Source organism: Aulonocara stuartgranti, assembly GCF_965226115.1.
Source record: "Aulonocara stuartgranti genome assembly, chromosome: 11".
In the NCBI taxonomy this organism is placed as follows: domain Eukaryota; kingdom Metazoa; phylum Chordata; class Actinopteri; order Cichliformes; family Cichlidae; genus Aulonocara; species Aulonocara stuartgranti.
In genome coordinates, this window is record NC_138947.1 from 3,454,279 (window position 1) to 3,468,576 (window position 14,298).

The 14,298-nt window shown below is 42.1% G+C and overlaps 1 protein-coding gene across 1 annotated transcript in view; it reads left to right on the top strand.

Moving 5' to 3' along the window:
- Positions 1-14,298, top strand: part of pear1 (platelet endothelial aggregation receptor 1) — a 60,188-nt gene that overhangs the window by 39,620 nt on the left and 6,270 nt on the right. The window contains exons 6-20 of the mRNA XM_082552505.1: positions 736-982; positions 3,670-3,772; positions 4,096-4,232; positions 4,667-4,879; positions 5,791-5,965; positions 6,054-6,174; positions 6,256-6,419; positions 7,283-7,385; positions 8,881-9,033; positions 9,126-9,257; positions 9,358-9,489; positions 10,057-10,179; positions 10,403-10,621; positions 12,327-12,436; positions 12,667-12,793. Of these exons, the coding sequence (XP_082408631.1) occupies positions 736-982; positions 3,670-3,772; positions 4,096-4,232; positions 4,667-4,879; positions 5,791-5,965; positions 6,054-6,174; positions 6,256-6,419; positions 7,283-7,385; positions 8,881-9,033; positions 9,126-9,257; positions 9,358-9,489; positions 10,057-10,179; positions 10,403-10,621; positions 12,327-12,436; positions 12,667-12,793 (2,259 nt within the window). The remainder of the gene's footprint in view (positions 1-735; positions 983-3,669; positions 3,773-4,095; positions 4,233-4,666; positions 4,880-5,790; positions 5,966-6,053; positions 6,175-6,255; positions 6,420-7,282; positions 7,386-8,880; positions 9,034-9,125; positions 9,258-9,357; positions 9,490-10,056; positions 10,180-10,402; positions 10,622-12,326; positions 12,437-12,666; positions 12,794-14,298) is intronic.

The following is a 14,298-nucleotide window of genomic DNA, read 5'->3' on the forward strand; positions in this document are numbered from 1 at the left end:
AGGGTCTGTGGTCATTGAACAGTTGCTAGTCTTCTTCTTTCTGAACACCCCTCAATGCGCCATTTACGGTCCTGCGTCAGTTTGTCTTTGTCTACACAAAGGGATTGTGGGACATCAGCCCATGCAGAGACGAGCTTGTGGAAGTCCTAAAAAAGCCAGCGATTCATCCCCTTATGGTGAGAGAGTTATGTGTGGGTCAAATGCTCATGGCTGGAAAAGTTGGCTTGAAAAGGGGAACAAAGATGAAGCATCAAGGATCAAAAAAGTTTTTAACACTTGGCCTCACTCCACTCCAGATGAGATCTTTTTATATTCCCCAGAGCTAAACACCAACAACGGCACAAACACAAAGAAGAGGAGCCCATGTTGCAGGTTCCTGTATTTATTTCGTTACTACCCCCCTGGCTGCAGTTAAGAGCTATAGAAAAGCTATGGTCATACGTGGAGAGCTGCAACAAGAGCCCCAGTAGATGACAGAGCATGCATGGCAGCAGACGTGACATTAAGTCAGACAATTACAAGGAGAAGCTGTGCAGCAGGCTGAAACAGGTTACATGTGCCCCATATGAGATCTGAAGGTATGATCTGAGCAAGCCAATACCATGATTGCGGTATAGATCTATATAGGAACTAACTCTTTCAGTTTGAAACAAAATCAAAAGATATATAAAAATGTTGGAAAAGGCTAATGTTTTACATGATTCAGTATACTGAGTTTGCCCTTTGACCTTTCAGACTGTGACGATAAACACTGGGGAGCGAACTGCAAGCAGCAGTGCAAGTGTGAGAACGGAGCTCTCTGCGACCCTGTGAAGGGATCATGTCGCTGTCCTCCAGGGTTCAATGGACGCTACTGTGAAGAGTCGTGTCCAGCAGGCACATTTGGGAAGCGCTGTCTGCAGAGGTGCAAGTGTGCAACCGGAGGATCCTGCGATAAAGCAACAGGAGAGTGCATTTGTCGGGATGGATTCACAGGGACTTAGTAAGTCCAAACAAACAAAACAGCTTAGCAAATTTCTAAAATCCAACACTGACTTTGTAAAAAGTGATAAAAATTTACAGACATTGGCAATGTTTCTCTATGAAGACCTTACTTTTCAGTTTCATTCAAAATCTGACTCTTGGGTGAGATTTGCATGAGGCCACCTCACAGACACCACAGCTGTGCAAGCACGATGATGACAAAATGACAAATCCAAAGTGCCGACATTAACCATATTCACCAGCTTTCCTTCATCTGTTAATGCTAACATTTTCTTAGCAGCCGAGTCTGTACTTTGTATATGTATATATTGCATACTTTGACAATTATCTCACAAATTCTGGCCCCATGATGGTGCTGGATTAAAACTCAAAGGGTAGGCAGTTATTTCACATTTCTGCTTGGGGAATAAATATTGAAAGCACATCTAAAGTCTGTGAGTAACCTTGTGGTGACACTAGAAGAAATGTTAGTAGATGATTATTGGGAATGTAAGGTACAAAAATCGACTTTCAGCTCCAGGCTATGGAAGAAATTCTGATGGAGAAATATGGTCAGATTCTTGATTAATCCTAAGAGTCGAAGCAGATATTCATCCTAATGTGCTGAAAGCGTCTGGTGAGCAAAAGTAAGATCACACTAGACATTTGTGGGACTATATTTAGGTTATCGGATGCAAGAAAATATACAGCTTGAAGATTGATACCTTGTTAGCAGTTGTGTTAGCGGTAACCAAGAAGTTAATCAAATCAGAATGATGCCTGACACACTAATTAGAAATGCTGAAGAGATGCACACCAAAATAGCTCCGACCCCTCGGGGCCTGGACCTCTGTGAGACGTTGGCAGCAGATTTTTTGGGTCCCGTTTATTATGGAGGTGCGGTGGGATGAATTTAGGATTGGGAAGCCATGAGTGCCTGTATAAAATTAGATTGCAATCCATCTAACAGTTCGGATATTTTAGCAGCCTTCTGCGAGTCGCTCTTGCTAAAAGTTAACAGTGTATTTTCCTTTTCATTAGGAGCCATTTTTAGAATATTGTACTTTGTTAGTTATTTCTTTTGGGAGACATTTATTACAGCACTTGATTAGACCCTACTTAATTACCCGAATGTTCTCCAGAGGTATGTTAGACCCTCATCTTCCTCTTTGCTGATCCATCTTTTTATTTGTTTCCGTGAGTTAATTCGAAGATTGAAAAGAGACCCCGATGGTCTACTCTGTACTCCATGAGTCATCTGTTACGCCCTGTTTTTTAGATGCCCCTGAGGATGAGTAAGCAGTAAAAACATTTCCCCACTACACATTAGTGGAAACTCTCATTCTGCCAATGTGAAAGCACAACACTCCACTTTGAGCTAAATAAAAAAGGCGGCTTGGCAACAGAGATTAGGGGATAAATCTGGGTCAATAATTGTGTGCATTTGTAGCGTTTTCATATCATCCGTTTTAGAAAATGTAATATCCTTGCGATGGTTGTAATCTCTAATGTGATTGGTTAAAGACACATTCCGCATTACCGGAAGAGGAATTGATGGATCATCTTGATTCTTTTTACATATTCAGCTACTTTTAGACATAAAAACTGCAGGAAAAATTCTAAAATTGAGTCCAGAAGTTGATCTATTATGTTTTTCTGTATTTTCACAACTTGTTACAACAAAAGTACGCAGACCAACATTTCACAATGCACAACACACATGGGCTACAGCAGCAGAAGACCACACTGGATGCCGCTCCTGTCAGCTAAAAACAGGAAACTGACCCAACAAAATCAGATGACAACAGTTTGGGAAATATTACCTGATCTAATTAGTCTCTGTTTCTGTTGTGACATTTGGATGGCAGGGTCACAGTTTGGTGTAAACAACATGAAAGCATGGATCCATCTTGCTTTGGATCAAAGCTTCAGCTTGTTGTTGATTTTGTAATGATGTGTTGGATATTTTTCTTGACGCACTTTGAGGCCCTTAGCATCAAGTAAACATCAAGTATTTATGAGCACAGTGCAACCTTCTTTTGACGACTGCTTCCGGCAGGATAATGCACCATGTAACAAAGCTCAGGTTATACTGAGCAGCTTTTATTTAGCATAACAACGTTTAAATGATCCCAAGATCTGAGTCTAATAGAGCATCTTTGGGATGCAGAGAAACGGGAGATTTAAATCATGGATGTGCAGCTGACAAAACCACAATATAAAGAACATGCCTGCAAAGTGTTTCTTTTCTTTAAGTTGAAAAGAAACTTAAAGAAAAGAAAAAAATATTCGCCAAGATTAAAGAAAAAAAAAAGCTGGAACCATAAGTCCAAGTGAAAGACGCCCTTTAACCCATTTCCGGTGAAATTTGCCAGACGGCAGAAGGTCCTATAGCTTGTGAAATATATGTTTCTTCTTTATTGAGCATCAATCAGTTTTCAAAAGGATGAATAAACTAGCTGCCTTTTTCATCTCAGTTCTTCCACATTCATGGAGTCTGCAAGTCCACCCTGGAAAGTTTAAAGATTGATAAGGTTTATTTTGAACTGCGTAATATTCAACACCGCTCTACAATTTTTTTTTAATGGAGCTGAAAATGAGTACTGCAGGTTTCTGAGTAATGTACCAACACAAATGCAGTCTTTTGTCGCTAAAAGCAGTTAATTGCAGTCAGGAGACATTAAGCCATCTTTTTTCTCCCCCCAGCTGTGAGACCTCGTGTAGGAGGAAATGCCAGGCGCGATGCCCGTGCCAGAATGGTGGCATCTGTAAAGGCAAAGGGATCTGCGCTTGCCCACCTGGATGGACGGTATATTTTGAGGCTTTTAGCTCACACTTTTCTGTTACTCATGCAGGTTGCCAGGTTTTAAATTAGCTCGTGTTTCATGTTCCAGCTGGCTTCGAATTCTGGAAAAACAGTCACTTTTTTGTAACACTGACATTTTGAAAGGATGCACTTGCATGACTTGCACATGTTGTTCTGATTGCGAGCCCATCTGACAGCTCATTATTTTCTCAGTGAGTGCAGAAGCCGATGGCATTTTAGTTCATATTTTTGCAATAACGCATCTATATCCATTTGTCTTTTTTGTTTTTCTGTGTGCTTAATGATTTTTCCATTCTGCTGTTCAGGGTCCAGTCTGTACCGAGCGATGTCCAGAAGGAAGGTTTGGGCCAAACTGTACTGAGGAGTGTGTTTGCCACAACAACGGAAAATGTGACGCTGAAACTGGACAGTGTCAGTGTGCTAAAGGTTTCACTGGTCACAGGTAAGCAAGTGAAAGTGGATCTTTGGACAGCATGTGGTTGTTTCCGCCTTTTCTTGCTTTTCCTGTGCAGGTGCCTCTCCAGTATGCTTACCGGTGCCACGTCTAATGTTTGGATTAGTCACCGACAGAGAAAAGTTGTCTTCTCGACATTACAATTGAAACCTTTGACTGGAGAAAGCATTTTAAATTGTTTTGACACTGTCATCCATTTTTTTTGTCTTCAAATTAAAAGGCAGCCTGGTTATGATTTCTTGTAAGTGAACAGGAGTAATTTAAGCATGTTTTTCTCCAAAATTCAGGCAAAACCAAACAGCAGAGGCACAGGAATGCAGAACGTTTAGATTTGGTTTGTGCATACTGTGCTCAAACACACATTTGTATATTTTATCCCATTGCCCCAGCTTTTTTCTGTCTGTGTGTTTTCCTGCATTAAGGTGTAAGGAGGAGTGTGCTGCAGGTAGTTACGGACAGGACTGTAAAGGCGTGTGCGACTGTGCTAACGGTGCGCGCTGCTACAACATCGATGGAGCCTGTCTGTGCGAGCCGGGCTTCAGTGGTCCGCACTGCAGGGACAGGATGTGCCCAGACGGCATATATGGCATGCACTGTGAGCGCACGTGTCTCTGTCAGGACAAACACACACTCAGGTAAGAGCAGCTCTTACATGAGTCTGGCAAAAGCTTCATTTACTGCTTTGAATAGTGATGCATGCAGTGTGAAGTGAAAAATTAAAAAAACATTCTTGTAATTTGAATTCACATATTTGACGCTACCCTTGTTCTACACTTTATGTTGCGCTGTTTAACCAAAGGGTGGTTTTTTTCTTCTTCTTTTAATAATGTTGTAGGTTTTACAGGACACACAGTTTTATTAATTATATAGTTCGTGTTCACAACACTCTCAGATATTTCTCAAAAAGATCCTGAACAATAATATTATAATAACTGGTTCATAAATATGTGTTATTTACTTTATCTGCATAGTATTGCACCATTTTAACTGAGGCTGATGGCATGTTATTTATATTATCCAACCATCCATCCATCAGTGCTTATATTAAGCCAGAAAGCCATGTTTTCCAAGTCCTTCTGAGGGATCCTTCCCAAATGAGACCAAATGAGATCTCCTATAATAATCTTGTCTATTCCAGGATCTTCATCCAGTTAGGTTTACCTGGAAATTCCCAAGTATAGGTTAAATGTTATCATATCGTATCATAATGTTGCAGCACAAAATGTAATTAAAGAGCTGCTTTAAGCAGACCACACAGCCACAGATGTTTTCATTTCTCAGGCCTTTGTGGGCATCACGGAGCCTGATTAACATCTTATGCTGCAGTGGCTCCATCAACCATAAAGTCAACCAATGAGATTATTCTCCAGCTCAGAAAAATGGCAGCATCAAATATAATTTCTTTAAAGTGGTTTCATGCCCCTCTGCAGTATGAAGACAAGTACTGAAGTACATGTAGACAGGCGCTGACTGTGGGTTTTCTTTGGCATTAGGTCCTCTGTTTCTCACTGCTCCATTCATATTTATGTCTGCTTACACTCTCCAGCTGCCATCCAATGAAAGGAGAGTGCACATGCCAACCGGGCTGGGCGGGACTATACTGCAATGAGACCTGCGCTCATGGTTTCTATGGTCATGGCTGCCTGGAGCCGTGTCTTTGTGTGAATGGAGGGGTGTGTGATGGGGCCACAGGACGATGCCATTGCGCCCCGGGCTTCACGGTCAGTGGTAGAGTAGATTAACGACTCATGACTCACTTTCTATACCTGTTGTGTCTTCATGTAAACCAAACTTTGGGGGTTACTGCAGGGGCTTCACTGTGAAAATCCCTGTAAAAGTGGCACCTATGGCAAGAACTGCTCCCTGGAGTGCTCCTGTAAAAACTATGTGGACTGCTCACCGATTGATGGAACTTGTTTCTGCAAAGAAGGTGATGAGTAAAGAAAAACAATCATGAAGGAAAACTGGCCAAAAGGAAAACAAAGACTTACAGTTGATTGTGGGTCTGCAGGCTGGCGAGGTCCGGACTGCTCCATCCCCTGCTCCGAAGGAACCTGGGGTCCAGGATGCAATGCCACGTGTCACTGTGCCAACGGAGCAAAATGCAACCCTGCAGATGGATCCTGCACCTGCACGGCTGGCTGGCAGGGGGCGCGCTGTGACCAACCGTGCCCGGTGAGTATCTGGAGATACTGGCAGGAGTTATATATAATATTTACCCTTGAAGTTGTAAAAGATGTTGGAAAACCAGGTATTAAATAGATTCATCCTTTTACAAGACAACAGGGAGCGCTGTTTTTGTGACACGTCTGTCCTATACAGCAGTGTCTTTAGTCTCAGACAGTTTTCTCTGTAGGGCGACAATAAAACAGCCTTGAACCTTGAATACGGATGTTGTCAGACACCATACCTGCACACAAGTGCACAGAGTAACAGCAATAATGCTTTTATGACTCAGCTCGATGGGGAAACTGGAATGTAAACAAATATATAACATATATTGTTATTGTGTATTTAATAAAAATAACCTGTCACAACAAATCAGCAGATAAAGGTAAATGGAGATCTTAATTAATAAGTGTGCAATAACACACTGAATGCATATAAAATATAAACAAAATAAAAGCAGTGGTTGTCACTTTGTCACAGATGTCACTTTGTCACTGTGTAACATAAATGCTCTCCAAGATAAGAAAAGTCTGGTCTGTGTTTAGTCCATGTCACACTGATGAGACGAATGGCGTCTTTGATAAGACTGACACTCAAATCATACGGCTGATAATTCTACGGGTTGTCTGTTTTCTGATTAAGCAGCCCGTAGAAGTGTCCAGCTTTGAATCCCTTACCTCGCCCTCTGTATGCTTCAATCTGCATATTGGAAAAGTACCCCTCTTGTCTTTGCGATGCCAGCCCACCAGGCTGTCTACACAACATCACATTGCCAGTGTAGTATTTTGTCTCACTCTGACTGGGCTGGCCAAATGTGGAGGAGATTCCCCTGACAGTTCTTTGCCCGTTGGCACTTGTTCATTGTGCAGATGGGCACGTTTGGGCCTGGCTGCCTGAAGAGGTGTGATTGTGTTCATGCCGACGGCTGCCAAGCTACCACTGGGGAGTGCCACTGTCTGCCAGGCTGGTCTGGTAAGTGATGACGTCCTGCTGATGTATCGCTGCCAGCTTGGCTTTGGTGTCACAGATGAGTCTGGTCTGATAAACTGTGAGCCACAGGTTTTAAACCATCCTTGCTCTCCTTTATTCTCATTGTTGTGTGACTTAAAGAAAGTCTAGTTGTAAATGTAAGCAGTGTCAGAGCCAATCAGATTTGTACAATTAATCAAGTTTCTTACTATCAGTTACTAATCTCTGTCTCTCTTATCCTGTCTTCCTTCTCTCACCCCAACCGGTCGCAGCAGATGGCCCCGCCCCTCCCTGAGCCTGGTTCTGTTGGAGGTTTCTTCCTGTTAAAAGGGAGTTTTTCCTTCCCACTGTCGCCAAAGTGCTGCTCATAGGGGGTCATACGATTGTTGGGTTTTCACTGTATTGTAGGGTCTACATTACAATGTAAAGCACCTTGAGGTGACTGTTGTTGTGATTTGGTGCTGTATAAATAAAGCCGAATTGAACTGAATTACTAAACACCAATTCCTTCCTCCTTCTTTTTCATATATGACCATTTAAAAAGGGAAGGCGGTGATCTTAAACATTTGTTGCCTTACTCAGCTGTCCAGATGAAGTTTTCTCAATCTGAAATTCATTTTTCTGATTGTCGCGACACCACCTGACTCGACCTGTGAGGTCTAAACTGTAAGCCTTTGAAAACAGAGCGTTTCATTTGTGAATACATTTTTCTCCTGTGTTTTAACAAATATGGGACAAAAACTAAACCTTCTAACATGCATGAAATATTTTTTACATTTGTTCCAAGAAAGTCATTTTTTTGCTCTGTCTAAGAGATATGATCTGGCTTATGTTTATGACCTCACAGGGTTAAAGTCATACATATTGCACTCTTATTGACCTCCAACAATTCTTCTGTTGACTCGATGAGACTAATATTTTGGGGGTTTAGAGAGGACTCTGTTAACCTAACACGTGTGTGTTTCGTGCTAGTGAAGGTGAACATTGACATGCTGATGTTAGTGTTTCACTCTTACGTCCATACCCCAGTGCAGCCTCGTAAAGGCTGCTAGACTGGCCCAGTATGAAAAGCACTTTTTTCTGGTTTTGCACCTCCCATCCATGCAAATAAAACAGGCTCTTTGTGTTTCGGGGAAAACGTGTTAGTTACAGTTTTGAAAAATCTTTTTGGTGAGAACACTAAATTACCAAATATTTCAGAGTTGGCTGCTCAACAGCAACATTTCTGAAACTGCTAACCACTAAAACCCCTCATGTTCCCATTTCTCTCTGTTCCTGCTTATCATTTCAACTACATTTTTATTATACAGTTATAACCATGTTTTTATGTATTTAGATCAGTAACTGATTTACACTTGGGATAGTGAAAGGCATTCTGCTCTTTGCTTTAGCAGATGTAAAACTGTAGGTCCTTTATTAAACTAAATGATGTGATTAGAGTCAATAAAAGTTGTAATTTCCTGCTTCGTTTATGTGCTCACTGCTTCATTTCCTTTAGGTCCCCGCTGCAGTGAGCCGTGTTCAGAGGGCCTGTGGGGGCGCCACTGTAACCAGACCTGCTTCAAGCATTGTCCAAACAGCGACACGTGTTTGAGGGAAACTGGAGCGTGTGTGTGCCGCCCAGGCTACTGGGGAGTCACCTGCCAAAACAGTGAGCGTTGTATCTGATGAGTTAATAAAAAACGACTTAAAGACTCGCTCGCTGTATGCATTGTCTAATATCAGCCCTACTGTTTCCCTCAGAATGCAGAACGGGTACGTACGGTGACCAGTGCAGTATGACGTGTCAGTCCTGCGGCCAATCATACCGCTGCCATCATGTGAAAGGAGAGTGTGACTGTCTACCTGGATACACTGGGCCAAACTGTGACCAAGGTGGGCTTTCTCACTAATCAGCAGTCATCACAAAAAGCCGCTGATCTTTCATTTACAAGTGAGTGCAGGACATTTAGCAGGTTCTTTTCTGTGGTTACAGTTTGTCCAGCTGGCTACTTTGGAAAACAGTGCTCTGAAGTGTGTCTTCCCTGTGCCAACAACTCCACGTGCAACCACCGGAACGGTCACTGTGAATGTTTACCAGGCTGGACCGCTATCGACTGCTCCAAACGTGAGTGCCACAGGATTTCATGCAGAGATGAGAGCGTGGACAGTACGGTGCTTTTGATTTGTTTAGAGTATCTACAGGGTTAGAACTTGAAGTGGTAATCTGTTGATTAATAATCACTATTTTAACTTCCCAGCAGCCAGGGCCTTGCTTTTATCCATAGACCCACTCTAATCATTGGAAGCAGCCAATGTGAGGCGTTGATCTGAGCATCTTGCTTTGCTTTAGAGCTGGAAGTGACCATATTTAAACTACCAGCTGTTGCCAGTTAGCTTAGTCAGCAAGCAGCAATCATAAACTGTCCAGATGCATCACAGAGAAACAAACACCTGCTAATTAGTGCTCGACTAACAAAATACTAGAATTTTCACCAGAACAACTGAAACAAAACAGATATTTGCATTAAAAAGCAGCACAAACACAGGACCAGCTCAGTGACTCAGATTCGCTGAGATGAGGCCTAACAGAATAATAGGAGCAATCAAGTGAGTCCTGTAAAACGTCAACAGATATCTCATACAGATGCTGCTGAAGGGGAAATAAGTCAGAGAAATGTACTTTGTTTTCCAGCGTGTGATCCGGGACGTTTCGGCCAGCTCTGTGCTCAGACCTGTTCCTGTCCAGCCAACCTCCTCTGTGACAGATTTACTGGAGACTGTGTGTGTGAAAACAGAGGCGACGACTGCAAGCAAGGTACGGACCTCATGTTAGCAGAAGTTTGGGAGTTATAACACTGACATTTACAGTACCTTACAATATAAAGCTCCTTGAGGCGGCTGTTGTTGTGATTTGGTGCTATATGAATAAAACCGAATTGAACATGTAACCTGTAATGTGTTCATAATAATAATGAATTAATCATGAAAGCTGCTCTGGTTGTTGTACTTGAGCTCTCCTTCCACCCTCTGCTTGTCAGACTCCTTTCAGCAGACGGGGAGCGTCATGAGTCGTCTTAATCCTGGAGAGAGGGAGTCGTGGGGGGCCATCGCCGGCATCGTTGTGCTTGTCATTCTGGTGGTCCTGCTGCTGGCTCTGCTGCTGCTCTACCGCCGCAGGCAGAAGGAAAAGCAGAACAACACCCCGACTGTCTCCTTCTCCACCAGCCGCACCGTCAACTCTGAATATGCCGTTCCAGGTACAGTCTGAAGATGCTTCTGTCTGCTCATGCAGAGAATGGCTCATCCCACTGAGCGCTGCATGCGTAACATAAAACGGACACAGATTCAAAGTAAAATCTGACACATCCAGTCAGACTGTTCAGAGTTTGAAACATCAGAATCTCAACACAGGATTCATCTCCTGTGGATATGAGGTTGAATTACAGCAACAATAATTTAGCACTGAACTTAAACCTACAATGTGGTAGTGTGTAGCACCATGCAGTTTCCAGTAAGGTTTGGTAAGTGCAGACGGGGGGTACGAGAACATCGCTGGATAATGACAATCTGACATGTTCAGTGGGAACAATCACCCAGTATTTTACTGTCATGCTGGAGCGTGCACAGGCAGCTGCACCTGAAAATCCAGTCACCTTAGAAACTGCTTTCATCTTTACTTTCATACGTTTGCTCTTCTTTTTCCAGCACGGCTAATAACACACTTTATGCACTTTGTGGCAAAACAGGAGAAGTAATGTATTTGTTCATGTTCTTGGAGACGAGTAACTTTTTTTTTTTTTTGCAGTAAAGCTAACGTGTTTCAATGAGAAGAATGTTTTGTGTCTGCAGCACGTATGTTGTTGATCCTGTCCAGCTGGAACACGTCACCCCGGCACGCAACAAACCGCCTTTAAAATAAAATCAAGTCATTGTATTTGAACCAAAACCAGGGTCTTTTTCTAAATCTTACCCTGTGCAAAATCGAACAGTAGTTTTTGTTCTCTCGTGAGGGACCAGCACTATGGTTCTAGTGGTTTCCACCAACATAGGTCACATCACTGCCAATCACTCCACCCTCAAACGTGTGGATTTTTCACTCTTTTGGAAAATATTATATATTTTGTGTACATAGACATAAATTAGTAGATGGGAGAATCATCATTGCAGCCAAAAAAAAGGAAAATTTGTGTTTGTGGATATAAATTTGACTCTTTGATTAATGTGTTGATGTGACGGCTGATTTTCACTTTTTGACTTCCCTGCTGGAGGTTTAAACTGACACTAAAACACTTTTTAAGCCTTAAAAATATAAAGCAGGATGTCAGAAATCAACATAACTATATTTTTTAAAAAAATATGTTTTCTTTTGGTACAACAGTTGATGACCGAATGTGATTTAAGTGGACTTGAAGGCCACCTGAATAAGGTTTATTATGAAAATAAATCACTGAACAAATTTTTCATATAGTATGTTAGAATTGGAAGAAGAAGGCATGGTCAGATATGTTTCAAACTTCCATTTAATTCAGCCAAACGTATTTGATTGTTTTACAAACTGGTGCAGTAAACTAGATAGATATCATGCTCAGTGTCAGCCATTTATTAACTGCAGTAATTGAAGTCATCTTATACATAAGGGATAAATTAAATGTTGCAACAAGTGGGACTGTGGCAGATTTTGTGGTGTTGTTGAGGATTCTTATTGAATCCCTGTAAATATTTATATTTGTGACTGCTGTCACTGCTGACTGCTAACATGCCTTTGCAGAAGAAGATTCAGCCGGTCAGCGATCTACGCTGGATATTGAGTATTTTTGGAGAACTGTGATGTTGATGTCGTTTGTATGCACAGTGCGGTTTCATGTCTATCTCACTCTGTGTGATTGTGGAATGCATTTTATTGACCTTGAGGTAATTTAATAGCAGCAGACGTGATGCCATGTGTTTGTTTTCGTCCTGCAGATGTTCCTCACAGTTACCACCATTACTACTCCAACCCCAGCTACCACACACTGAGCCAGAACAGGCCTCCGCTGCCACACCTCCCCAACAACCACGACCGCACCATCAAGGTGAATGTCATCTCTGATATCTAAGGAGAAAGCTTCATGCCTCATTGCAACTGAAGGGCAGCAATGGGAGGAATATGTCATTTGGACAGTCAGCAACAGCTGGCTATGTATTCAGGGGGTTGTGAAATCATATGATACCAAAACGTGTAGACGCAGTAGGTCATTGGTCCTCAGCGCTTCATTTGGCTTTTGTACATTTGCGACGGTTTATCATTTTTCCTGCCTTACAGAACACCAACAACCAGCTGTTCTGCAGTGTGAAGAACGCAGAGAGGGAGAGACGAGGTCTGTTTGGAGTCGAGACCAATGCCACTCTGCCTGCAGACTGGAAACACCACGAGCCTCGCAAAGACTCAGGTCCGTCTAGGTGACTCTCCACTGCGTGATTCACATAAGGATCATTTAGAGGGCACACCTGCAGCTGTAGACTAGAATAAAATGAGCACATTAACATTTACAAGCTTATAAAAGCAAGAACCTGGTTTCCTGACCTTCTGACCACAGCGGCATTAAAGTAATCAGCAAAATCTGCAACTGCTGGCTGGCGGTGAGGGGTGTGTGTGTCTGTGGGGGGGGGATGTTACAAAATAAGACATTACTGTCATCACATTATCTTTGCCTGTCTCATAGTAATATAACAGAGTGATCAAATTGTAGTCAATAATTAAACAGTTATGTCACTTAAGTTAAATGCATTCTTTAATTACGGTCATAACAGGTGGAAAGAAAACGTCTTGTGCAACATTAATCAGAGTTCATGTGGGATCAACCAAACGTCTTTATTTTCACTGAAGAGCAAGTATGAAGCTGAAGTGCAAAGATCTCATACGTGTCCTTTCTTAGAAGGATTTGTGCAGACTTCTGATGATATTTAAAGTTTAATATTATATTATTATGACTAAGTGGTGACCTCTGGCAAAGTGAGAAAGCAAAGAACTGCTGTTCCTCTGATGGCCATGTCCACAGAGTTAAACCTTTTTAAACTGTGCAGCAAGCCTCTAGTGGGCTTGCTGCACAGTTTTGCTGTCCACCCTTATATATGAAGGGGGGGGTGCTATGTCATGCTTTTCTCATTTTCTCTCATGTCCTGATGTTAGATGATTACAATCATGATCAAAGTTTTAAATTATGAGGTAAATGTAAAATAATCCCTGCGAGCCAAAAGCTTTTTTAAAGTCTGACATTTTCTTGTAATTTTGTGCTGAGCTAACATCAGCTCAGTGTGGTCTTTTTACACAGTCATCTCAGGGACACCAAAGGCACATGAGTAGAGAAGCCTGGCTTACAGGCACCAGGGTTCTGGTTGCAGGAGAGAGGAGGGGCAGCCAATCAGAAGACAGTGGGGTTTTTAGGGAGGGGAGGCCTTTAAAGCGATAGGAGCTAAAACAGTTTGTTGACAGACCTGGAAATTATTGTTTGAACAGTGAAAAGTATTTTATTGGTATCTGAAAATGAAAAATTGGAATATAAATGAGAAGAATAAGTCCCTATCTATTTTTGATCCAAACACATCTGCTGTAGTTCCTCATTGGTAATGAAAGAGTTAAAACATAGCTGATAATGGAGAATAACCTCAGTAAGCTGAACTGTCAGGGATCAAAGTGTCTCAGTCAAATTTAACCCTTTTTTAGGGTCTTGATCAGAGTTGTGCGTGAAGCTTGGAGTGGAGTGCAAAAGTTTAGATTTCAAATATTTCTTAGGCTCTTTTCAGTAACTGCGCCAGCATAGCTGCTTAAACAGGTAATGGCTGAGAGCCTCAGGCCAGAAAGAAGCTTAAGTAGTTCCTGCTTATAATCTCGAGCAAAGTTTATCGACCATCACATTTCCTAGTCAGCGGGGCACACTCGATATGAGACTATAAA